This window comes from Theobroma cacao, chromosome 3 (genome assembly GCF_000208745.1).
Source record: "Theobroma cacao cultivar B97-61/B2 chromosome 3, Criollo_cocoa_genome_V2, whole genome shotgun sequence".
NCBI lineage: Eukaryota > Viridiplantae > Streptophyta > Magnoliopsida > Malvales > Malvaceae > Theobroma > Theobroma cacao.
Window position 1 is genome coordinate 5,158,093 of NC_030852.1, and position 24,914 is coordinate 5,183,006.

General features: G+C 37.7%; 1 protein-coding gene across 1 annotated transcript; it reads right to left on the bottom strand.

Moving 5' to 3' along the window:
* LOC108661122 lies at positions 3,992-5,353 on the bottom strand. The gene has a single exon (XM_018117008.1). The coding sequence runs from the start codon at positions 5,351-5,353 to the stop codon at positions 3,992-3,994; it is 1,362 nt and encodes a 453-aa protein (XP_017972497.1).

Here is a 24,914-nt window from a genome sequence, read left to right on the forward strand (position 1 = left end):
CTTATCATTTTCTGGGCTTTGTTCCGGATACTGCTGAAACTTGAGATAATGCGCAATATCATGGTACCACGGTTTCCCGTCTACTTCTTCCTCTACACTAGAGCAGTGTGCGGGGCGCTCTTAAAGATTAATCATGATGGGTTGAATCTTGACATCGGTACCAACTTTGAACATTGCTGCCAGCGTGGCTAATGCATCAGCCATTTGGTTTTCCTCTCGGAGCAAATGGGTGAAGCAAATCTTATCAAAATTTTCAATCAGCTTTAAAACAAACTTATGATACCGGACTAACTTCGAGTCGCGTGTCTCCCATTCTCCTCGTAATTGATAAATAACCAAAGCAGAATCCCCAAATACTTTCAAAATGCGAATTTTCCTCTCAATTGCTGCCTGAAATCCCATGACACAAACTTCATATTCAACCACATTATTGGTGCAATAGAAATTGAGCTTGGCTATGATGGGATAATGACCTCTTTTTGGTGATACTAACACAACCCCTATGCCATGCCCTAAAGCGTTCGAAGCTCCATCGAAAAACATCTTCTAATTCTCTTTCTCCTTTGATTCTTCCTCATTTGTTTAACAAACCGACATTAGGTACTCATCTGGGAACTCAAAGTCCATTGGTTCATAATCCTCCTCCACCCTTTCTGATAGAAAATCTGCGATTGCACTTCCTTTGATAGCTTTTTGGGATACATATTCAATATCATATTCAGACAACAACACTTGCCATCTTGCCACTCTACCTAATAAGGATGGTTTTTCAAAGATGTATTTAATAGGATCCAACTTCGCAATGAGCCAAGTGGTATGATATAGCATGTACTGCTTGAGTCGATACGCTGTCCATGCTAAAGCACAACACATCTTTTCCAACGAGGAATACTTGGACTCATACTTCGGTGAACTTTTTACTCAAGTAGTAAACTGCCCTTTTCTTTCTTACTAGTTTCATCATGCTATCCCAACACACATCCCATGGATCCTTCATTTACTGTCAAGTACAAAAGGAGGGGTCTCCCAGCCACAGGTGGTACCAACACTGACGGACTCAACAGATATTCTTTAACCTTGTCAAAAGCAACTTGGCACTCCTCGTTCCATGCTCCAGGATTGTGTTTGCGAAGGAGCTTGAAGATTGGGTCACATTTGAGTGTGAGTTATGATATGAACTGGGCTATATAATTCAACCTTCCCAAGAATCCTCTAACTTCCTTCTGTTTTTTGGGAGAAGGCAAATCACGGATTGCTTGAACCTTATCCGGGCCAACTTCTATTCCTCTTTCACTGACGACAAAACCGAGTAACTTTCCTGAAGTGACTCCAAAAGTGCACTTTATCGGATTTAATCTGAGCTGAAACTTCTGTAACCTCTTAAATAACCTTTCAAGATTGGTTACATGGTCCTCTGTTTTGTGAGTTTTTACAATCATATCATCCACATAAACCTCAACCTCTCTGTGCATCATGTCATGGAAAAAAGTCACCTTGGCTCGTTGATAAGTTACCCCAGCATTCTTCAAACCAAATGGCATTACCTTATAACAAAAGGTTCCCCACATAGTTATGAAGGTAGTTTTTTCTCTGTCCTCTGGTGCCATCTTAATTTGGTTATACCCTGAAAAACCATTCATAAAGGAAAACATGGAATGGTGAGCAATATTGTCAACGAGAGTGTCGATGTAGGGCAAAGGAAAATTATCTTTTGGGCTAGCTCTATTCAAATCTCGATAGTCCACACACATTCTTACTTTTCCATCTTTTTTAGGCACTGGGACAATATTTGCAACCCATTCAGGGTACTTAGCTACTTCCAAGAATCCTGCATCGAACTACTTTTTCACCTCTTCCTTAATTTTCAACAGCATTTCAGGTTTCATCCTTCTCAACTTTTGCTTAATTGGTTTGCATTCAGGTTTCAAAGGCAGTTTATGGGCTACAATGTTTGTATTGAGTCATGGCATATCTTGATAGGACCATGCAAACACATCTTCATATTCATGAAGTAGCTTTATTAGTTTTTCTTTTTCAATCGGCACCAACGTCGTACCAATTCTAACTTCTTTCTTATTATCTTCATTTCTCAAATTAATCGTTTCAAGTGTCTCTTGATGTGGGACAATTTGTCTCCCCTCCTGTTCTACTAGTCTTAACAAGTCCGGAGTTAAATCATAATCTTTCACATTTTCTGTATCATCAAGTTCACTAACACTTGTACCTTTTTTAAAATTAACTTCAAAACCACTGTCATTACCATCTTCGCATTCATTACTTGGAACCCTGGCAGACAAAGGGAATTAAAGGATATAGAGCTATCGTAAACACAAACAGTTGAAGTAAAGAAATGAAATGACAATAATGGAAATGGTGAATCATGAGAGGAGATATGAGAAATGCACTACACATGCCATTTTATTAAAATGATAAATGATAAAAAGGTCGATACATAAAATTTTCGATGCTCTTGAGCATAAGCACGGATGTTTAGTTTGCATTACTTTGAAATTGAATCACAAGTGACTGGTAAACTCATGGTGATCCAGCTACTCAACTTCAACTTCGGTGGCCCGAGGTATGTAGTAGGAATCCCATCCATATTTCTTGGCTACTCTTTACCTTCCTTCGTTACACATATTGACAAATCAGAAAAGGCTTCCCCTAATGCTGACACTGATTCTCGGCTCCCAACGGTGAGTGATTTAGGAAAAATGTAGCCTCCAAACCGAAATGTCTCGTTGAGATGAGGATATATCATTCTATGGTTTTCCAACCCGTGCCCCTTAAAGTGAGCCAACCTTTCCCTTTTTCTTTCGGCTATTATTTTTTCCTTTTCTTTCTTAGTCGGCTTATATCCTAGGCTAAACCTTTCTTCATATTTGGTAGCACGTGTTGGCCTTTTAATGCCTTGCAGTTCTCTTCCTAATCTTGCCCCAGCTCGGTATCCTTTCCCTACTATTTGACTGACAACCATCTTGGTGGTTTTGGAAAGCCTCGGAATGGGTGGTGTGGTTCTTTCTCCAACATATGTGGTGTTAACAAACTCGAAGGATCGAAAGGAACATTCAGGCATTTTTTTCGTCACTTCCACGTAAGGAATATCCACTAGCTTGCTTATGAGTAAGTCCTCTTCCTCGTTAACACATACAATCTTCCCATCCACGATGAACTTGACTTTTTGGTGAAACGATGAAGGTATGGTCCCAGCCAAGTGGATCCAAGGTCTTCCCAACAAATAATTGTATGAAAGAGTGATATCCATAACCTGAAATTCAGTGGTAAAGGTGCACGAGTCGATTTCTATCAGTATCTCAATGTCCCCCACTACTTATCTCCTTGTCCCATTAAAGGCTCTCACAATCATCTGGCTCTTTCTCATGTAAGGCATGTTGATGGGTAAACGGGCCAAGGTCCTCATGGGCATCACATTCAAAGACGATCCGTTATCAAGCAGCACTTTTGCGACGGTACAGCCTTCACACTTGGTAGTGATATGCAAGGCTTCGTAGTTTCCCCTACCTCCAGAAGGGATTTCTTCATCGCTAAAAGATATTATGTTACCCACTGAAATGTTCCCAATGATGTAGTCTAAATTTTCAATTGAAATGTCGTGATCCACATATGCTTGGTTCAGAATCCTCATCAAAGAATTCCTATGTGGTTCTGAGTTGAGGAGCAATGATAACAGTGAGATACAAGCAGGCAACCTGTTCAATTGCTCGACCACATTGTACTCACTGTGTTTGATGAACTTGAGGAACTCTGTAGCTTCTTTTTTCGACATCGGTCCTTTTGAGCCATTTGTCAATTCTTGAGATTACACTTTTTCTTCTCTCAGATTTTGCTCTTTTTCTTTTCCTTTCTCCTTCCTGAGATTCTCCAATGCCTCCGGTGTATAGCAAAGTCCACTGTGGGTAATCCCCCCAACACCAGTTATATTTGCAGCATTATCTTGAGATTCGGCCATCCATTTCCCCGCATTTGAAACTTATACATTGCAATTGTAGTTCCATGGGACAACTTTATCATTTTTGTAGGGGAAAGGTTTAGGGACTTCGATGGTTGTTTTGGCATGGGTTCTGTCTTCCACAGACTCTGTTCTTGGTTCATAGAAAATGGTTACAGGTTTTATCTTCGTTGGGTGAGTGGAATCTTTGGCCATCATGTTTACTGCTGGCCTTGAGGCTTCCATGTAGAATTCAATCCTTGATTCGTCCATCATCCTTTGCACTTTCTTCTGAAAAGAACTACAATCTTGAATTAAATGCCCCATACATCCCTTGTGATATAAGCAGTATGGTCCTTGGATATCTCTCGAGTCATTCACATGAGGACATTTTGGCCAAACCTCGAGCATATCGGTCTTTACCAAGGCTTTAAATACTTTATCCATGGGGGTTTCCACTTCTCGACTATTCCTTTTAACATACACCTCCCCTTCGATTGCATTTACCCCTTCCCCAGCATGATTTGGCAGTGGGTTGTTGTTAACATTCTGTTTTGGCTTCTTTTCAAAATTCAAGATTCCTACCTTGATCAACCCTTGCACCTTATATTTGAATGCTGTACAATTCTCGATTGAGTGACCTTTGATTCCATAATGATAATCACAATGGGCGAAAGCGTCATACCATCTCGGGAATGGAGGTTTTAATGGCTCTATGTATAAAGGTGCCACCAAATGGTTTGCAACTAACTGAGTGAAGAGTTCAGCATATGGGATTGGGATTGGGTCAAACTGCACTTTTTCGTGCTTGTTTCGCCATCGTCTTGATTCACCGGCAGTATGGTTGTTTGAAGGTGTTGTTTGTTGTGTGGTTGAAGCTGTAACGGGTGTGGAAGTAGGTGGGTGGATATTTTTGGGGTAAGGTATCCGTTGGATGGGAGCATATGGGTACAGGTTAGAAAAGGCATTTGGCATGGGTGGATATAGGTATGGGCTTTGTGAAGCGTTATTCACATAGGGGTATGGTGGATATGGTTGATAAGGGTTGTAGCTTCCTCCTTGGGGTTGTCCCAAAGTGATGGCTTGGGCTTCTCTTTCCTTTTTCTTAAAAGTTCTCCCTTTTTTCATGTGTGCCACATCACCTCCTTCTATCTTCCCTTGCTTGATGGCAGTCTCTATCATTTCTCTTGAAATCACCATATCAGCGAAGTTCTTTGTGGCACTACCGATCAACCGTTTATAGTAAGGGGCTCGCAAGGTGTTAACGAACATCACTGTGGTCTCTTTCTCAGTCAATGGTGGCTGAACTTGAGAAGCCATGTTCCTCCATCTTTGAGCATATTCTTTGAAGCTTTTAGTGGGTTTCTTCTCCAAGTTTTGTAAAGTAAGGCGATTCGGAGCCATATCTGTAACATGCTTATACTGAGTTACAAATGCCCGAGCAAGGTCCTTCCACTTGTGGATTCGATTGCGGTCCAGTTAGACATACTACTTTGCTGCAGCACCAGCGAGGCTATCTTAGAAGCAATGTATTAAGAGCTTGTCATCATGAGCATATGCAACCATCCTTCTGCAATACATGGTGATGTGTGTGACAGGGCATTTGGTTCCATCATACTTTTCAAAGTCTGAAACTTTGAATTTTGGGGGTATAACCACATCTGGAACGAGACAGAGTTCGATCATGCGTAGTCTCTCCTCAAAAAGGTTAAATTTTTTATGGGTATCGGGATTATCTTTTAATTCAACGAATCCACACTTGAGCTTCTCTTGTTCCTTCAGATCATCCAGATCAGGTACAAAGATGGAATTTGAAGGACTTACCCCTCCAATTGGCATCTGTTAGGCATAAGTCGGTGGTGGCCCTATAGGCATTGGCATCCCAAAGAACGGATATTGTCCTATCAATGGCATGGGCATAGACGCATTCCTTACTGGTGGTGGTGTGAATCCTGGTGGATATACAGGGTTTGTATTGGCTTCTGTCTATTGAACATCTTCTGGTGCATCAGAACTCCCCGCCACTCTCTTCCCTTTATCTGTCGACATCAACTCCAAAATCTTTGACAACTGACCCATAATCTCTTCTTGCTTCTTCTCGATCTTGTCTATTCTCTCCGAGTGTTCGTCCCCCATGATCTTAGAGCGAGCTCTTGTGTTGTATCTGTGTAGGGTTTGTTTCTTTGGAATTTTGTTCTTCTTTTTGGGCTGAATGGATAAGTTAGAATTTTATGTTGATAAATGCATTGTCATCTGTTATTATTTATATGAATCATGCAACTATGATGCAAGTGAAATGTGTTTGAAAAGAAAAGACAAATAGGAAAAATATTGGCCATCCAACATTTACCATAAGAAAATCCACATCCATAGAACTGAAATATCAGATTACATCATTGTCTAAAACCATTACATAACTACAAAAAAGAAAAACCGACTTTGTCATATTGGTCCCTAACCATCTTGAGGTGATCGATCAATCGCTCACTCAATTCATCCCTCGAAAAAATCTCTCGCCTGAGTTCTTCGATCTTGTCTACCATTACTCACGCTCTAAATGCCACTTCTCTCATTTGTCTCAGTATCCATCGCATTTCAGCTTCTTTCTTTTGAAGGCTTTGTGTGCACGAATCATTTCTTTCCCTCATTTGGAAATACTCTTGCCTTACTGCTTCATACTGTGCCTTGTAGCCCTCCATGGCAGTTTTCAACAAGCCGCAGTCATTTCTCAACTCTTGGATAGTTTGTTCTTGTCTTCGTACCTCGTGCTGCAAAGCATTGTTGGCACTTTAGAGTTCTTGCATTCTGGCTATCAGAGAAGAATTTGCCACGTTCACTTTCTCAAACTTGCTTTGCCACTCATCCCGCTCCTCCAAAGCCATCCGTACCTTTCTTGCTGTCTTTTTCTTCACTTCTTCTAGCTCATCCTCATGTCTCTGCTTCATATTCATCATCTCCTTTTCAAGTCTCTTTCTTGTCAACTCGCTCTCTAGCAAGACATCTTGAGGTTCTGGGTTTATAGGATGTTTTGATGGATTTTTCGAGGGGCATACGACATCTTTCACCCTTTGGTCATGCCAAGTATGATATCCTGTGGTGACTTCATTGGTAACCCTCCCTTGATCCACTCGGCACGTTTTCTTCCAGGCTTGTGCAATTCCCTCAATTTTCTTTAGCGTTTTCGGCTCTTCATATGTAAACTCTAACTAGTTGAGCTGGTGAGTCATGGGCACGAATTGCTCAGATTCGAACTATCTCCGTACCATTATCGGTGCATAGCTAATGGCTCCCCATGGTCCCATCAGGGCACCCACTGCTTGTCTCCGCTCCATGGAGCTCTCTAAGTTACTTCAACGCTCATTAACCTCCGGAGATTCGTGACCCACTCTTCTTTCCTATTGTAGTCGGGCCATACACTTTCGCAGAACTCAAGGATAGGGCAACTTACAGACAGATAAGGCTTCCGAAATTTACTCTCTTTGCATTCGAAATGGCTTTTGACCCATATGGTTAAGAGTTGGTCACATCCGATGAATCGTCCTTCGCCTTTGCGTCGACAGAAATTCAAGGATCTGAAGGTTTCAGCTAAGATGGATAGGGCCGGGTTGATGCTCCTTGTCACCTGATCAAAGAAGTCTATGACTGATACCTCCACATGACCTAAAACCTTCGGGAAGACCACTAAGCCATAGATTGCCATTGCGAAAGTTAGGAGACCTTGTTCATCCTCCATGTGTTTTTTAATATATCCGTTCAAGAAACTCCACGGAAGGCATTTTGTGTCTTCTTTCTTCTTCAGGTGCTGATCCACTTCTACCGTAGTCATTCCTAGCAACTTAGCCAACTTTCGTCGGTGTCCCGTCTTCTGGGCCCTTCAATAGATCTTGTCAGGTTGCATGTGATCTATCCGGAGTAAAGAGGAGTACTCTTCTATGGTAAGGGTCATGTCCACCTTGTTAAAGACAAAGCAACGGTATGAAGGATCCCAAAACTAGACGATGGCTCGGAGCATCTGGTCATCAACAGGTACATATAGGAGCCATGCAATATGTCCATACTTGCTTTGAAAATTGCCTCGGTGAGCATGTCTTCATTGTTCCCAAATTCCTATCATCTCTGTGAAGTCATTCTGCTGAAGGTCTAAGTGAACTCTCTCGGGTAAAGTTGGGATATGTCCTTGGGTCAAACAGTCTCCTTTTTCTTGTTGAATCTGCCCCATCTGTAACTCTATCTCATAGTCATTTCTGTATATGTTGAGCGGACCTGCTGATGACGACGCCATGGATATAACCAGAATCACTTAGGTTGGATGTTGTGTAGCCAATATTTCTCCTATATGCAATTACGATGCATGCAAATGAACATGTAACATGCACATGACAAGCAAAATAAACTTAAGTTAGTATAGTAAAAAGAAAGAGTGGAGTGTTAAAAATAATGAGAGAATAATAAGCAATATCATGGGTATTACTAACGTCATTAGACATTATTTACTCCATGATATTTTATTATCTCATGGAAAAATTTAAAAAAGAGGGAGTGGAAGAAATTCCTTCATGTGTACCTATTTATAAGGTATACTCTCACGGGTATGGCCCTACCTAGGGTTAAGTTGCTCTCGGTATTTTATATGCTGAGCGGGGTTTCTAAACAGAGCTAAGGTTCCCAATCATTCCTCACTGTCGTCCACGCGAACTAGTAAGGCACCCCGGTCCTCACCCATTACAGGCTTCAAACGGACTAGGTTTGATTTAAGTGGGAGTCTTCACTAGCCCGTGCGGAGGTTATCACCTCACGAGAGCGTAGCTACTAAACTCCCTCCTAAAAAGGACATAACCCGGGTGGAGGGTTTATGCATGAATGCAAAATGTGCTGTGTGTGTGAAGGAAAACATCGAGTTTGGAGTAACATTCTCACATCCCTCTATCCTAAATCTCCACAATTATTAAGAGCAATAAAGTAACAAATGTGAAATAAACAAATGCACTAAACAAAATATGCTGAACAAATCATCAACACTAAGGAAACATCGAATTATTTAAAGCCTTGGATAACCTATTATTATTTAATGGTTCGACTCTCGGTTGTCCCCAGTGGAGTCACCAGCTGTCGTAACGTGCGGGTCCGGAAACCCAATTGCCAGACGTGAGTGAAAACTCTAAGAAACTAAAAAGAACTAGAAGTCGCCACCAATCTTTTTTTACTAGGTGCGATTGGCCACCTATTGACTCGATTCTAATCGATGAAGCCTTAAATTAATTTTAAGCCCACCGGAAAGAACCCTAAACTGATCTATGTTTCTCTAGATCTAAGTTCAGGAGTACAGTTACGCTCGAGGAAGGATTAACACCCCCAGGACACCCGTTTCATGAACGGTACCATTTTTAGATTATCCTATTAGGCTTTAACTTTTAATTTCAGTATATTTCCTTAGTTATTATTCTTTTATTTTATCTCCTATTTAACCTAAAATGGAATGCAAATGTGAGGCAAGATGAAATGCATGGCGTGGGATAAAAATATGTCGGACGAATAACCTTTTATCGAGGATATTCTCCTGGATCCGCCCATCATACTGGTGGGATTTGGGGTATTCCTTCACCTAGGGAATTATTCGAGAAATTCGCCTTCGCAAATTCAACGAATAAATCCCATCATCGGGGTAATCGTACGTTTTCTTTTTAAAATAATATTTTCATGCGTAATGAACCTAATTCGGGCAAAAGCTTTTTATTAAATATGTTTCTCGAGCCCTCCCATCATACTGGTGGGACCCGAGGATATCTTTTCACCTAAAAAACTTTTCGAGAAATACCCGCCTTCGTCAGATCCTCGAGAGATCCCATCATCGGGGCTTAAACTAAAAAAATATTTATATGCAATGATATGCATGATGCAATATATACATATGCTATGCTAATGCAATTGTCTATTTTTTTATTTATTATTATTTAATTATTATTTTCATTTTCATTATATTTTTTTATTATTATATTTTCTACTTTATTCCTTATTATTTTTTTTACCTTACATTTTTATTCTAAATTTCCCCTATATTTTCCTTTAATAATTAGATAAATTATTTATGATTCCATTTAATGCTTAATTTTAAATTAGTTGTTGTCTTAGATTTTTATTATTATTTATTTATTATTTATTTAATGTCATGTATATTGCATTTTCACAAATTAATTATTTGTCATATATTCGAATTATTATTGTTATTTTTATCATCATTTTTTTATCTATTGTTATTTATTTATTATTTTTATTGAATAACTTTTGTATAGTCAAATTCTTTATTTATTAAAATTTTGGGATCTTGAAATCGAGACCCTCCCATCGTACTGGTGGAGCCTTGATTGGGATACCAAACCTAGGGAATATGGGCTCGGGATTGCGACTTCTCGCGTCCCGATCGATCATCCCATCATCGGTATTTATATATTATGCTTATAACCAATATTATGGTACTTTTAAGAGTCAATTTTCTAAGGTTGATTCTCATACCTATCTTATTATAATTATTTTGATACTTGACATAATATTTTTTACTTTTTATTTTTATTCACCAAATATATATTTTAATATACATAAATATTTCCCATGCTCTTTTCTTTATTTTATTTAAGAATACCTCACTAATAACCTAATAATTTCCAATATCACTTAATTTAATCTATATGTAAATCTTTTAGCAATCTATTTTTTATTTTGCATATTTGCCTCACTCACCTTTAATAAACATTCTCCTACATTTAAATTCTTTTCTTGATTAACTATATGCCTTTATTTTTATAGTATATTATTTTTATATATAGAGTTATATTCCTTTATATGTATTATCTTCTTTAACCTAAAAATAATATCTAAAAATTTTTGAACATTATGCTAAAATATTCTGAAACTAATCCTACATGATTAAACAATAATCCTAAGGACCACTAAGATGAGTTGGCCCAAACCATAAAAGATCCAAGGAAAATGATGAATGGTTTACCTTTCTGGGCTAGGTTGACCCAAATAAACGGCCCATTTCAACAAGCTGCTATTCTACAGCCGGCAGATCCTCCTCCCAAAGCGCACCGTTTTAGTGTACAAGCCACAACTTTCCCATTTACAAATCTTTTTCCTCCAAAACGACGCCGTTCCACTATAACCCTAACTATAAAACCATTCTTTCCCCTTCTGTCTCCCTGTTTTCTTTGTTTTTGTTTCTTTCTCTAACCGTCGACTCTCTTACTTCTCTCTACACTTTTCGTCCCCGTACTTTCACCCAAAAACTGCCTTACCTCCTCTCTCCCACTTCGTCGGCGTCGAACCCAAGCTCTTTTCCTCTTGTCCAACGGTAAAATCTTTCTCTCTTTTTCACTGCCCGTTGATCTCTCTCTCGCTGTTCGAATCAGGCTTTGCTCCCCTCACCGACGTTACTCCTTTTCACTACAGCCGTCGGTTACCCCACGGGTTCCCTTTGTTGCAGCCAATCCACCCTTCAACTCTCCCTTTAGGCACTGATCGGTCTCTTCCCCTTTTTCTCCCTTTGACGTCGATCGATCTCACCGGTTCTCTCTCTAAGATCTCCTCCTCTCCCTTTTTGCTAGCTACCCCAGTTGGGCTTCCCTCTTTGTTAGTGGCACTTAAAACCCAAAATCCATTTTCTAACCGACAGTAGTAAGACCTTCCTCTCCAACCGGTTACCAAAACCCCCTTTTGGTCTGCCAATTACTTAAACCAAAGAAAACCCTCCCCAAAAATCAAAATCTACCCCTCTCTCCTTTATCATTGCATATTTTTTTATTTCATTTTTTTGTGATTTTTTTGGTTGAAGATTTGTGGTTGTTTGTGGCTGCTAGATTAGGATTTTTTTCATTTTTTGATGTTGCTAGGGTTATTGTGGCTGCTAGAAACTAGGATTTTTTTTGTTATTGCTTGTTTCTGGTTTTCCCCCCGGCTTCCCTCTCCGTTGCTACAGTGCCCCCTTTATACTGGGTTAAAGGGAGCACGCTCCCACTACCCTGCCAGACGCGAATTTTTTGTATCTAGTAGGGTGAGGGTGGTGGCTGGCAAGGTGCGTCCGCGCCCTGCTAGTCGTGCCTCTCTCTCCTTTTCCCTTTTTTTTGTTTATTTTTCATTTATTTTTAATTAATTATGATTTTTCTTTTTACAGTGTCTACACCCCTTATGAATTATCATACGCTTTTCTCAAATTTCCTTGGCTATGGCACAACTAGAAATTTTGTTGAACTCAACAAGGGTTAAGTCACAATGAAAAGTATTGATGGCTTTGAAATTTATTTGGACTTTTCTCATTTTAGCTTCAATCCACTTTTTCCTAGATTTGAGAATTTTCTCACCCGTGACTAGATTTAAGCTAGTGCGAGTGTAAGGACCATTCATAATAGCATCCCACATCTAATAGTCTAAAGCTTTAATGTAAATTGATATTTTAATGCTCAAATTTTGGTAGTTTGATCCATTAAATAAAGGAGGCCTATTTATGAATTGCCTCTCAGTCACATTTATGTTTTGTGTAGCCATTGGATCTTTTCTAAAAATGTTAAGCCTTAAATCAAAGGGTTAGACTTTGATACCATTTATTGGTCCCAAAAAGAGTGCTAGAGGGGGTAAAAAACACTTAAAAAATATTTTTGAGAGTAACTTTTGAAATTTAAAATTTGTTTAAAAGATTTAAGGTGGATAGTTGAGAACTTGTGTAGGTTAGTGAACGCCAAGTAAAGAAAAATTAAGAGAAGTAGACAAAACATAATATTTATAGTGGTTTGGTCCACTTGACCTACATCCACTACCTTGATCTTCCCAATCAAGGATTTTCAACCCAACTTCCTTAAAATCAGTGGAATTAACAGCTTCTACCAAGCTTTTACAAAGTGAGCTTATAACCATTGCATAAAACCCTTTTACAACAAATCTTAAGCTTACCCTAGCTTAAACTACCCCTTAGAGTGTCTCATACACTCTAAGTAAACAAGAAATAAAATATAAAATGAGATACAAATGATCACCTAACTGATCTAAGTTGTACAAGTTTCAACACAAACACTTTCACAAAGATATGAGTGGAATACAAGTGTAAAGAAAAGGTTTTTGGTCTTCTAAGCTCAAAATTACTTTTGGTAGCTTCCTTCTATGATTTTTGACTGTTAAAGACTGATTTTAGCCTTTAAAGACAGTTTTTAGCCGTTATTTTGTCTTCTAGCGATTAAATTCAAATGCACAAACAAAGCTCTGTTAACTAGTTACGACAGGGCTTAACCAATTATAGCTTCTCTGCCTTGCACTGTCTAGTAACTCTGTTCAATATGCTAATCGATTAAAGGAAACTCTAACCAATTTGAAATTTTTTATTTTCATTTTTCTTTACACAACAGTTTTCCTTTAATTGGTTAGCTCTCCTTTTAATTGATTGAGACTTTACTTCATTCAATCTTAACTGATTAAAATCAACTTTAACTAACTAAAAATTTTTCGAATTTGCACTTCTTTATTTTGGCTCCTTTTATCGGTCATCCTTATTTCAAACTTGGAATTTAACACTTGAAGGTATTAAGTTCTTATGCTTTAACCGCTTACGTAAATTCCTTAACCAATTAACATGCCTCTGTTTTTAACTTCCAGCACCTTCTTAATCAATTAAGCTTGGTGCTAATTGATTAAGGCTTTTCTATCTTGCTTTAGTTGAGTGCCCAATCATGCCTTAACTGGTTAAGGCTCCATATTAATCAGTTAACAACATGTTGTCTTCACTAAGTCTTTTCTTCCTTGCTTTTTTAATCGATTAACTAATCTTGTAATTAAGCAAGCTTCTTGACTTACTTCTAAACAACAAATACATTAAGGGTTTTAATTTTTATCTTGCACACTTAAATAAAGTAATTAGATATCAATGACTGAGAATATTTTGTTATTATAAAAAAATATAGTGAGTTAACAAAGTTTAGCCTGGTAAATGTTAGTAGCCTAAGAAGTAAGAAAAAACATTATTTAGTATTCTTTGACACATATTGTGTAGTTCAAGATCTCACCAAATGTAAAGTAATTGGACTTGCTAAAATACAAGCTGGATTATACTTCATGTAAGGCACACTAAAGAAGGATGTCAATATTAAAGATTCAATTTCTTTGCAAAACAATTTTTCTATTAATCATGTTGCTATAAAAAGTTTTTTTTTTTTGAAAAGTATGAAAAAACAAGTTTTTCGTTGAATATGTCAAGAACAAGAATTTTGTTAATCATGTTATTTCTATGTTAAGAGATGTGGATTTGTGGCATTCTACGTTAAGACACATTCCATTTAATAAAATTCAATTAGTAAGACATAATTGTTTTAAAGTACTTTATAATGCAAATTTTAAATGTCATATAGTATGCCTTTTAGTAAAGCAAAAGAGGCTTACTTTCCCTATTTATAGTCAATTAGGATATTTTTCTTTTGATCTCATTCATAGTAACACTTTGGGTCCCCTATTGTACCTATACTACTAATAAACATCACTATTTTCTCACCATAATGGATGGTCAGAGCAGATTCACTTAAACTCAAATGTTTTGACCATTTTGCCCTCATTCTACAATATCATTCATAATCAATTCAATACATCCATAAAGTAAATTAAGTTAGATAATGGACTAGAATTTAAAGTTAAAGAGTTATATTCTTCTAAGGAATTTTACATCAACCCTCTTCTATTAGAACTCTATAACAAAATGGAGTTTTGAAAATAAAGCATCAACATTTGTTGATGATAGCTAAGTCCCTACTGTTTCAAGCATCATCACCTTTAAAATTTTGGGATGATGCAATCCGTAGACCCACTCACATCATTAACAGAGTCCCAACATCAGTTTTGTAAAACAAAACATGATATAAAATTTTATTTCAAAAATGCCCTTCATATTCACAATTTAAAGTCTTTAGTTGAAGAATCCAGAGGTAATTATAGCACATGGGGAGCACTTGCTTGAAGAAGTTCGTGGATAAGGAGTTTATTAATTAAGTTAATTATATTATTAGTTGATTATGGTGATGATTAGTTCTAATTGATACAAAATGAAAAACATGTATATATAATTTTTTAGATTTTGTAAACAACGTGGATTGAGTTCAATACAATTAGTAGCCAATATTCCCAAATTCCTCAATCTTGATTTTGATTCAATTCTCTTTCAATTTTCTTTCTCACTTTAAAATTGATAACTCAAGCTTTATAACTAAAGCAAATTGAACATAGATAGAAGTATTGAGAGGCATAAAACAAGACCTGTGGTTGAAGGATATAGTCAAAGTGCAGGTTTTGATTTCAAAAGACCTTTAGCCCAGTTGCCAAGCATACAACATTGAGAGTTTTTTTTTTTTTTTTGCATTGGCTGCAATACAAGGATGGCATCTCTCCCAACTTGACATCAATAATGCCTTTTTCAATGGGGATCCTGAAGAAGTTGTATGCATGGAACTGCCCAAAGGTTATGAGATTAAGGGGGAGTATGTACCTGGTGCTAAGTTAGTTTTAAAATTGCAAAGGCTTTATATGGTTTGAAGCAAGCATCAAGACAATGGAACTTCAAGTTTACAAATTCATTACTGAGATTTGGGTTTTGTCAATCCAAATCAAATTATTCTCTTTTTATTAAGGAAATAAGTAATGGTGAATTTGTAACTCTGCTTGTGTATGAGGATGACATAATAATTGAAAGTTCTTCTATCAAAGCAATTGATGAAGTGAAGGATTATTCAAGAGCTAATTTCCAACTCGAAAATAAATCAAAATTAAAATTTTTCATAGGAATTGAAGTAGCTAGAATAAAACATGGGGTCTAAATGCCAAAAGAAATACATTATGGAATTGTTAGAAGAGTAAGGAATGCTAGGTGCTAAGCCTACAAGCACCCTTATAGATTACAACCATGAACTGCCTAAGGTTAGTGATGAAGGGCAATTAATTGATGCAACCAAGTATAGGCAACTAATAGGCAAATTGACATATCTAACCTTCACAAGGTCAAACATAGCCTATGCAATGCAAGTGCTTTTACAATTTATGGATAGACCTAATCAATTGCATCTACAAGTAGCCTATAAAGTATTGAGATACTTGAAAGGGCACCAGGGCAAGGTATGTTACTATTAGTATATTTCAATATGAAATTGAGAGCATATACTAATAGTGATTGGGCAAGGTGTCAAGATTCAGGGAAATCTATAACTAGTTATGGTGTTTTCATTGTAAACTCTACGATCAGTTGGAAATCTAAAAAGCAATCAATAGTTGCTAGGAGTTCTACTAAGGTTGAGTATAGGGCCATGTCTACAAATGTTGTGCAGTCCAATGGTTACTGTATCTACTGAAAGACTTTGGTATTGTTCATGCAGAAGCAGTTAAATTATATTGTATCAATCTAGTATTCACACATGCAAAAATCTTATATTCCATGAAAAGAGTAAGCACATTGAGATAGATTGTCATTTTGTTAGAGAAAAAGTTTTGCCAGAATCATTTATATTCATACAAGCTTACAATTGGCAGATTTGTTTACAAAGGCTTTGTTGTTGGCCATTTCCGGCTATTGATTAGCAAGATGAACATGCACAATATTCATGTTCATTTTGGGAGGGAGTATCGAGAAACTACCGTGTGATTGACTCATGATAGCAAGCATGTGAGAAGAACATGCCGACGGTTGAAGAATCTGGAAGTAGTTACAGCCCATGAGGAGCACGTGCTTGAACAATTTGTCAATAAGGAGTTTGTTAGTTAACCTAATTCTATTATTAGTTGGTTAAGATGATGACTAGCTCTAATTGATACAAGATTGAAGTCATATATATATATATATATATATATATATAGTTTCTCAAATTTTGTAAACAACGATGATTGACTACTATCAAAGGGCTCCACCCACTCAAGCTTCAATAAAAAAACATTGAACAAGAGGCTACTTTTAGGACGACGATGACAAGCACACTTTAACTGAAAAGTTTGGCCTCATTTTTTCTTTTCGGGTGTCTTTGACTGAGGTCTGGCCAACCCGATAACTGTACGCCACAGAAAGGCAACGCAGAACCTCATTGACAAATCATGCACATGGATCAAAAGCAGCACCTTGAAACAAATTAAGTTATTACAAGATCCTCCTGCTCCTAGTCAATCATTCAAAAAGACAAGGCATTGATTGAAACCAACAATTTGGGTAACTTCCACATTTACAGCCAAAGTCTATTCTGAATTTTCTGGTAAGGAAGATTACATAAAAACTGTTTTGGCACTTATGCTCACATAAAACCTATGGCTAGAGCCTAGAGCAAATCAAATATTCAAGGAACGTGAAATTATTCTTAGCAACCCTGTACCCTGATGTTCAAACAATGCTGGCATGAATCTATGGCTGAAAGCATAAAATCAGGTATGTTAATGTGCAGAACTAACCAAGTCAACAATATCTCTGACTGAAAAAAATGATCACGTGATCTTGGTATAAAAGAGGCAAAGGAGATGATAATTAACCTTGGAGGGATCCCCATCCCCTAAACAAACACCATGACCAATACTCACGCTATTTATAATGCTTTTAGTAAGCTTGTTAATCAATTGTCTTCATGATCCAACTTTACTTTCAACTTAAGTTGGGTAGCTTTTAGATTAGAGTTAAGTTGGGTAGCTTTTAGATTAGAGTTAAGTTGGGGTAGCTTTTAGATTAGAGTTAAGTTGGGGTAGCTTCTTTACTTCAAATTACGCGAAAGGTAGCATTAAATGTACGGGTAAAAATTGAAAATATAGTCATTCGAAATTCTATACTCCTATTTTAAAGTGAATGTCTATCTTTCTATTTTGGTTGCTTCAAAGTATTTGTGTCATTTGAAAAGTGAATATTCAATTTAAAGTAAAGAAACTATATGTTATGGTTCCTTTCAATTTGTTCAGAATTGTACTTTAAAGTGGTTCTTGTGATAGGGAAAGAAAGCGTTGCAAACAAGTAAAAAGATATACTGGAGGCGACAAAGAGGAAAATCAAAGCAATTTCTTAAGTACTAATGGCAAGTTTGGTTCGCAGAATAGACAGAAATATAATAGAATGGTTATTACGTGAGAATAGAATGAGGTGAGAATATAATAGAATAAGTGTAGACACTAAAAATCATAATAAAATTTTATTAGTTAAAATTTTCATAAACAAAAATCATAAAAATGAATTAAAAAAAAAAGAAAAAGGGAGAGGGGTACAACTGGCAGGGTGCGGACGCACCCTGCCAGGCACCTCCCTCACCCTGCCAGACGCGAAAAATTCATGTCTGACAGGGTAGTGGAGACACTACACTCGACCAAAAAGCCGAGTGTATAAAGCCCCACTGTAGCAACCCGGGAGAGGAAGAATCGGAGCCAAAAAAAAATCACAACCTGCAAACCAAAAAACCCTAGAAAATCCTAGCAACCAGAGACCAAAAATCCAAAGCTAAGCCTCCTAGCAGTAGCAACAATCCATAAAAATCAAAGAAATATACCAAAAAATATATACCAAAAAAAATTCAAAAATATGCACAATGAGAGAGGGAGAATAGTTGGGTTTTTTGGGTGAATTTTTGGTTGATTTTTAAGAGCGATAAAGCTTGGATATTTGTCGCCGGTGAGAGTGGGTAAAGCTTGGGTTGTTTGCCGCCAGTTAAGAGGGATAAAGCTTGGGTTTTTTGCCACCGGTTAGGAGGGGTAAAGCTTGGGTATTTACTGTCGGTGAGAGTGGGTAAAGCTTGGGTTATTTACCGCCGGTTAGGAGGGATAAAGCTTGGGTATTTGCCACCTGTGAGAGTGGGTAAAGCTTGGGTTGTTTGCCGCCAGTTAAGAGGGATAAAGCTTGGGTTTTTTGCCACCGGTTAGGAGGGGTAAAGCTTGGGTATTTGCTGCCGGTTAGAGTGGGTAAAGCTTGGGTATTTGCTGCCGGTTAGAGTGGGTAAAGCTTGGGTATTTGCCACCTGTGAGAGTGGGTAAAGCTTGGGCTATTTGCCGCCCGTTAGGAAGAATAAAGCTTGGGCTATTTGCTGCCGGCAAAGGAAAGAGAGAAAGGGTTAAGAAAGTCGACGCTGGTGAGAGAGAAAAGAGAGAAGAAAAGTGATTAGTTTTTTAAGAGAAAGAAGAGAGGTCGACGTGTTAGAGAGAGAAAATAAAAGAGAGAAAATGAAGAGAAAAGGAGAAAATGAGGGTTTTATAGCTAGGGTTTGGTGACTGTGAAACGACGTCGTTTTGACCCACAAAGAGTTCATATTCAGTCCTTCAAACGACGTCGTTTTGACACACTAAGGTTTAAGGGCTGCTAGACAAAGGGGCCGGACAGTGCTTTGGGGACGGGCCGCGGGTCGGGCTGATAGCTTGGGTCCACTTGACCCACAAAGGTAAACCTTTTTATTTTTCTCAAACTTGTTGGGTGATTTAGGTTGATTTATTATATTGGGTCTCAAAATTAATGTTTAAATAGGTATGATCTAGATTTAATAGTTTTAACTTGATGTTCTAAACTATATAAAGTATCAATGGAAAATATAAGAATATATATATGTATATGTACACGTAGTAAATAAAAATGTTTGAGAAAAAATATATATTGAAACTTAAGTAAACGAAGCATATATGCAAAATAAGAGTACATTGCTAAATAAAATATGTTTACAGAGATAGATTTGGAAAACAAATATATAAANATTTAATACCGATGATGGGATGATCGGTCGAGACGCAAGAAGTCGCAATCCCGGGCCAATTTTTCCTAAGTTCGGAATCCAAATTAAGGCTCCACCAGTATGATGGGAGGGCTTTGATTTTGGGTTTATGAGATTTTTAATTTTAAATAAATAAAAAATAAATATAAAAAAAATAAAAAAATGATAATAATTCAAATATATAATAAATAATTAATTTGTGAAAATGCAATATACATGACATTAAATAAATAGACAAATAAATAAAAAAACCCAAAACAATACGTAATTTAAAATTGAGTATTAAATATCTAATGGTATAAATTATAGATTAATAAAATGTTATGTAAAAGAAAAATAAAATTTTGTTCACTACAATAACATGGAATTATAAAAAATTTATCTAATTATAAAAGGAAAATATAAGAACTTAGAATAAAAAAATGTAAAGTATGAAAAAATAATAAGAAGAAATAAGAATAGAAAATATGATAATAAAAGATAATAATAAAATAAAAATAATAATTAAATAATAATAAATGAGAAAAAAATAGATAATTGCATTAGCATAGCATATATATATATATATATTGCATCATGCATATCATTGCATATAAATATTTCTGTTTTCAAGTTTAGGCCCCGATGATGGGATCTCCCGAGGATCTTGCGAAGGCGGGTATTTCTCGAAAAGTTTTCTAGGTGAAAAGATGTCCTCGGGTCCCATCAGTATGATGGGAGGGCTCGAAAAACATCTTTAATAAAAGACTTTTGCCCGAATTAGGTTCATTATGCACGAAAACGTTATTTTTAAAGAAAAACGTACAGTGACCCCGATGATGGGAATTATTCGTTAAATTTACAAATGCGAGTTTATCGGATAATTCCCTAGGTGAGAGAACACCCCAGATCCCACCAGTATGATGGGTGGATTCGGGAGAATGTCCTCAATAAAAGGTTATTCGTCTGATATTTTTATCCCACGCCATGCATTTCATCTTGCCTCACATTCGCATTCCATTTTAGGTTAAATAGGAGATAAAATAAGAGAATAATAACTAAGAAAATATAGTGAAATTAAAAAATAAAGCCTAATAGGATAATCTAAAAATGGTACCATTCATGGAACGGGCGTTTCGGGGGTGCTAATCCTTCCCCGGGCGTAACCATACTCTCGAACCTAGATTTAAAAAATCGTAGACCAGTTTAAGGTTATCTTCGGCAGACTTAAAATTAATTTAAGGCTTCGTTGATTAGAATCGAGTCAATAGGTGGCCAATCGCACCTAGTAAAAAAAGATTAGTGGTGACTCCTAATTTTTTAGAGTTTTCACTCGCGTCTGGCAGTTGGGTTCTAGGACCCGCACGTTATGACAGCTGGCGACTCCACTAAGTTCTGCCGAGAGTCAAACCATTAAATAATAATAGGTTATCCAAGGCTTTAAATAATTCGATGTTTCCTTAGTGTTGATGATTTGTTCTGCATATTTTGTTTAGTGCATTTGTTTATTTCGCATTTGTTACTTTATTGCTTTTAATAATTATGGGGATTTAGGATAGAAGAATGTGAGAATGTTACTCCAAACTCGATGTTTTCCTTCACACACACAGCACATTTTGCATTCATGCATAAACCCTCCACCCGAGTTATGTCCTTTTTAGGAGGGAGTTTAGTAGCTACGCTCTCGTGAGGTGATAACCTCCGTACGGGCTAGTGAAGACTTCCACTCAAATTGAACCTAGTTCGTTTGAAGCCTGTAATGGGTGAGGACCGAGGTGCCTTACTAGTCCGCATGGATGACAGTGAGGAACGATTTGGGAACCTTAGCTCTGTTAATAAACCCCGCTCAGCATATAGAATACCAAGAGCAGCTTAACCCTAGGTAGGGCCATACCCATGTGAGTATACCCTATACATAGGTACACATGAAGGAATTTCTTCCACTCCCTCTACTTTAAATTTTGCCACGAGATAATAAAATATCGTGGAGTAAATAATGTCTAACAACGTTAGTAATACCCATGATATTGCGTATTATTCTCTCATTATTTTTAACACTCCACTCTTTCTTTTTACTATACTAACTGAAGTTTATTTTGCTTGTCATGTGCATGTTACATGTTCATTTGCATGCATCGTAATTGCATATAGGAGAAATATTGGCTACACAACATCCAACCAAAAAGATCCAGGTTACATCCATGGCGTCGTCATCAACAGGTCCGCTCAACATATACAGAAATGACTATGAGATAGAGTTACAGATGGGGCAGAATCAATAAGAAAAAGTAGATTGTTTGACCCAAGGACATATCCCAACTTTACTTGAGATAGTTCACTTGGACCTTCAGCAGAATAACTTCACAAAGATGATAGAAGTTTGGCAACAATGGAGACGTGCTCACCGAGACAATTTTCAGAGCAAGTATGGACACATTGCATGGCTCCTATACGTAGCTGTTGATGACCAGATGCTCCGAGCCATCGTCCAGTTTTTGGATCCTTCATACCGTTGCTTTGTCTTTAACAAGGCGGACATGACCCCTACCATAGAAGAGTACTCTTCTCTACTCCGGATAGATCACATGCAGCTTGACAAGATCTATTGGAGGGCCCAAAAGACGGGACACTGGTGAAAGTTGGCCAAGTTGCTAGGAATGACTACAGTAGAAGTGGATCAGCATCTGAAGAAGAAAAGAGACATAGAATGCCTTTCGTGGAGTTTCTTGAATGGATATATTAAAAAACATATTGAGGATGAACAAGGTCTCCTAGCTTTCGCAATGGCAATTTATGGCTTAGTAGTATTCCCGTAGGCTTTAGGTCATGTGGAGGTATCAATCATAGACTTCTTCGATCAGGTGACAAGAAGCATCAACCCGGTCCCTTCCATCTTAGCTGAAACCTTCAGATCCTTGAATTTCTATCGACGTAAAGGCGAGGGACGATTCATCGGATGTGCCCAACTCTTAACCATATGGATCAAAAGCCATTTCGAATGCAAATAGAGCAAATTTTAGAAGCTTTATTTGTCTGCAAGCTGCCCTATCCTTGAGTTCTGCGAAAGTATATGGCCCGACTGCAAGAGGAAAGAAGAGTGGGTCGCGAATCTTCGGAGGTTAATGAACGTTGAAGCAACTTGGAGAGCTCCACGGATGCCGCGAATGCAAGTGATGTATAAATACAGAGACAAGCTGTGGGTGCCCTTAATGGGACCATGGGGAGCCATTAGCTATGCACCGATAATGGTACAAAGATAGTTCAGATTTGAGCAATTCGTGCCCATGACTCACGAGCTCAACTAGTTAGAGTTTACATATGGAGAGTCGAAAACGCTAAAGAAAATTGAGAAAATTGCACAAGATTGGAAGTAAACGTGCCGAGTGGATCAAGGGAGGGTTACCGATGAAGTCACCACAGGATATTATACTTGGCACGACCAAAGGGTAAAAGATGTCATATGCCCCCAAAAAAATCCATCAAAACATCCCATAAACCTAGAACCTCAATATGTCCTGCTAGAGAGCGAGTTGACAAGAAATAGACTTGAAAAGGAGATGATGAATATGAAGCGGAGACATGAGGATGAGCTAGAAGAAGTGAAGAAAGAGATGGCAAGAAATGTACGGATGGTTTTGGAAGAGCGGGATGAATGGCGAATCAAGTTTGAGGAAGTGAACGTGGCAAATTCTTCTCTGATAACCAGAATACAAGAACTCTAAAGTGCTAACAATGCTTTGCAGCACGAGGTACGAAGACAAGAACAAACTATCCAAGAGTTAAGAAATGACTGCGGTTTGTTGAAAACTGCCATGGAGGGCTATCAGGCACAGTATGAAGCAGTAAGGCAAGAGTATTTCCAAATGAAGGAAAGAAATGATTCGTGCACACAAAGCCTTCAAAGGAAAGAAGCTTAAATGCGATGGATATTGAGATAGATGAGAAAAATGGCATTTAGAGCGCGAGTAATGGTAGACAAGACCGAAGAACTCAAGCGAGAGATTCTTTCAAGGGATGAATTGAGTGAGCGATTGATCGATCACCTCAGGATGGTTAGGGACCAATATGACAAAGTTGGTTTTTCCTTTTGGTAGTTATGTAATGGTTTTAGACAATGATGTAATCAGATATTTCAGTTCTATGGATGTGGATTTTCTTATGGTAAATGTTGGATGGCCAATATTTTTCCTATTTTTCCTATTCTTTTCAAACGCATTTCACTTGCATCATAGTTGCATGATTCATATAAATAAAAACAAATGACAATGCATTCATAAACATAAAATTCTAACTTATCTATTTGGCCCACAAAGAACAAAATTCCAGAGAAACAAACCCTACACAGATACAACACAAGAGCTCACTCTAAGATCATGGGGGATGAACACTCAGAGAGAATGGACAAGATCGAGAAGAAGCAAGAATAGATTATGAGTCATTGTCAAAGATTTTGGAGTTGATGTCGACAAATAAAGGGAAGAGAGTGGCGGAGAGTTCTGGTTCATCAGAGGATGTTCAACAGACAGAGGCCAATACAGACCTTGTATATCCACCAGGATTCACACCACCACCAGCAAGGAATGCGTCTATCCCCATGCCATCAATAGAACAATATCCATTCCTTGGGATGCCAATGCCTATAGGGCCACCACCGACTTATGCCTAACAGAGGCCAATTAGAGGGGCAAGTCCTTCAAACTCCATCTCTGTACCTGATCTGGACGATCCAAAAGAACAAGAGAAGCTCAAGTGTGGATCTGTTGAATCGAAGGACAATCTTGATACCCACAAGAAATTTGACCTTTTGGAGGAGAGACTACGCATGATAGAAGGAATGGGAATGTATTGCTCTATGGATGTAATCGAACTCTGTCTCGTTCCAGATGTGGTTATACCCCCAAAATTCAAAGTTTTAGACTTTGAAAAGTATGATGGAACCAAGTGCCCAATCACACACATCACCATGTATTGCAGAAAGATGGCTGCATATGCCCATGATGACAAACTCTTTATACATTGCTTCCAAGATAGCCTCACTGGTGTTGCAGTAAAGTGGTACGTCCAACTGGACCGCAATCGAATCCACACATGGAAGGACCTTGCTCTGGCGTTTGTAGCTCAGTATAAGCATGTTACAGATATGGCTCCAGATCACCTTTCTTTACAAAACATGGAAAAGAAACCCACTGAAAACTTCAAAGAATATGCTCAAAGATGGAGGAATATGGCTTCTCAAGTTCAGCCACCATTGATTAAGAAAG

Excerpts from the sequence above, each read along its gene's own strand:
- LOC108661122 (XM_018117008.1), bottom strand. The coding sequence starts at position 5,353 with ATGGCTCCGAATCGCCTTACTTTACAAAACTTGGAGAAGAAACCCACT.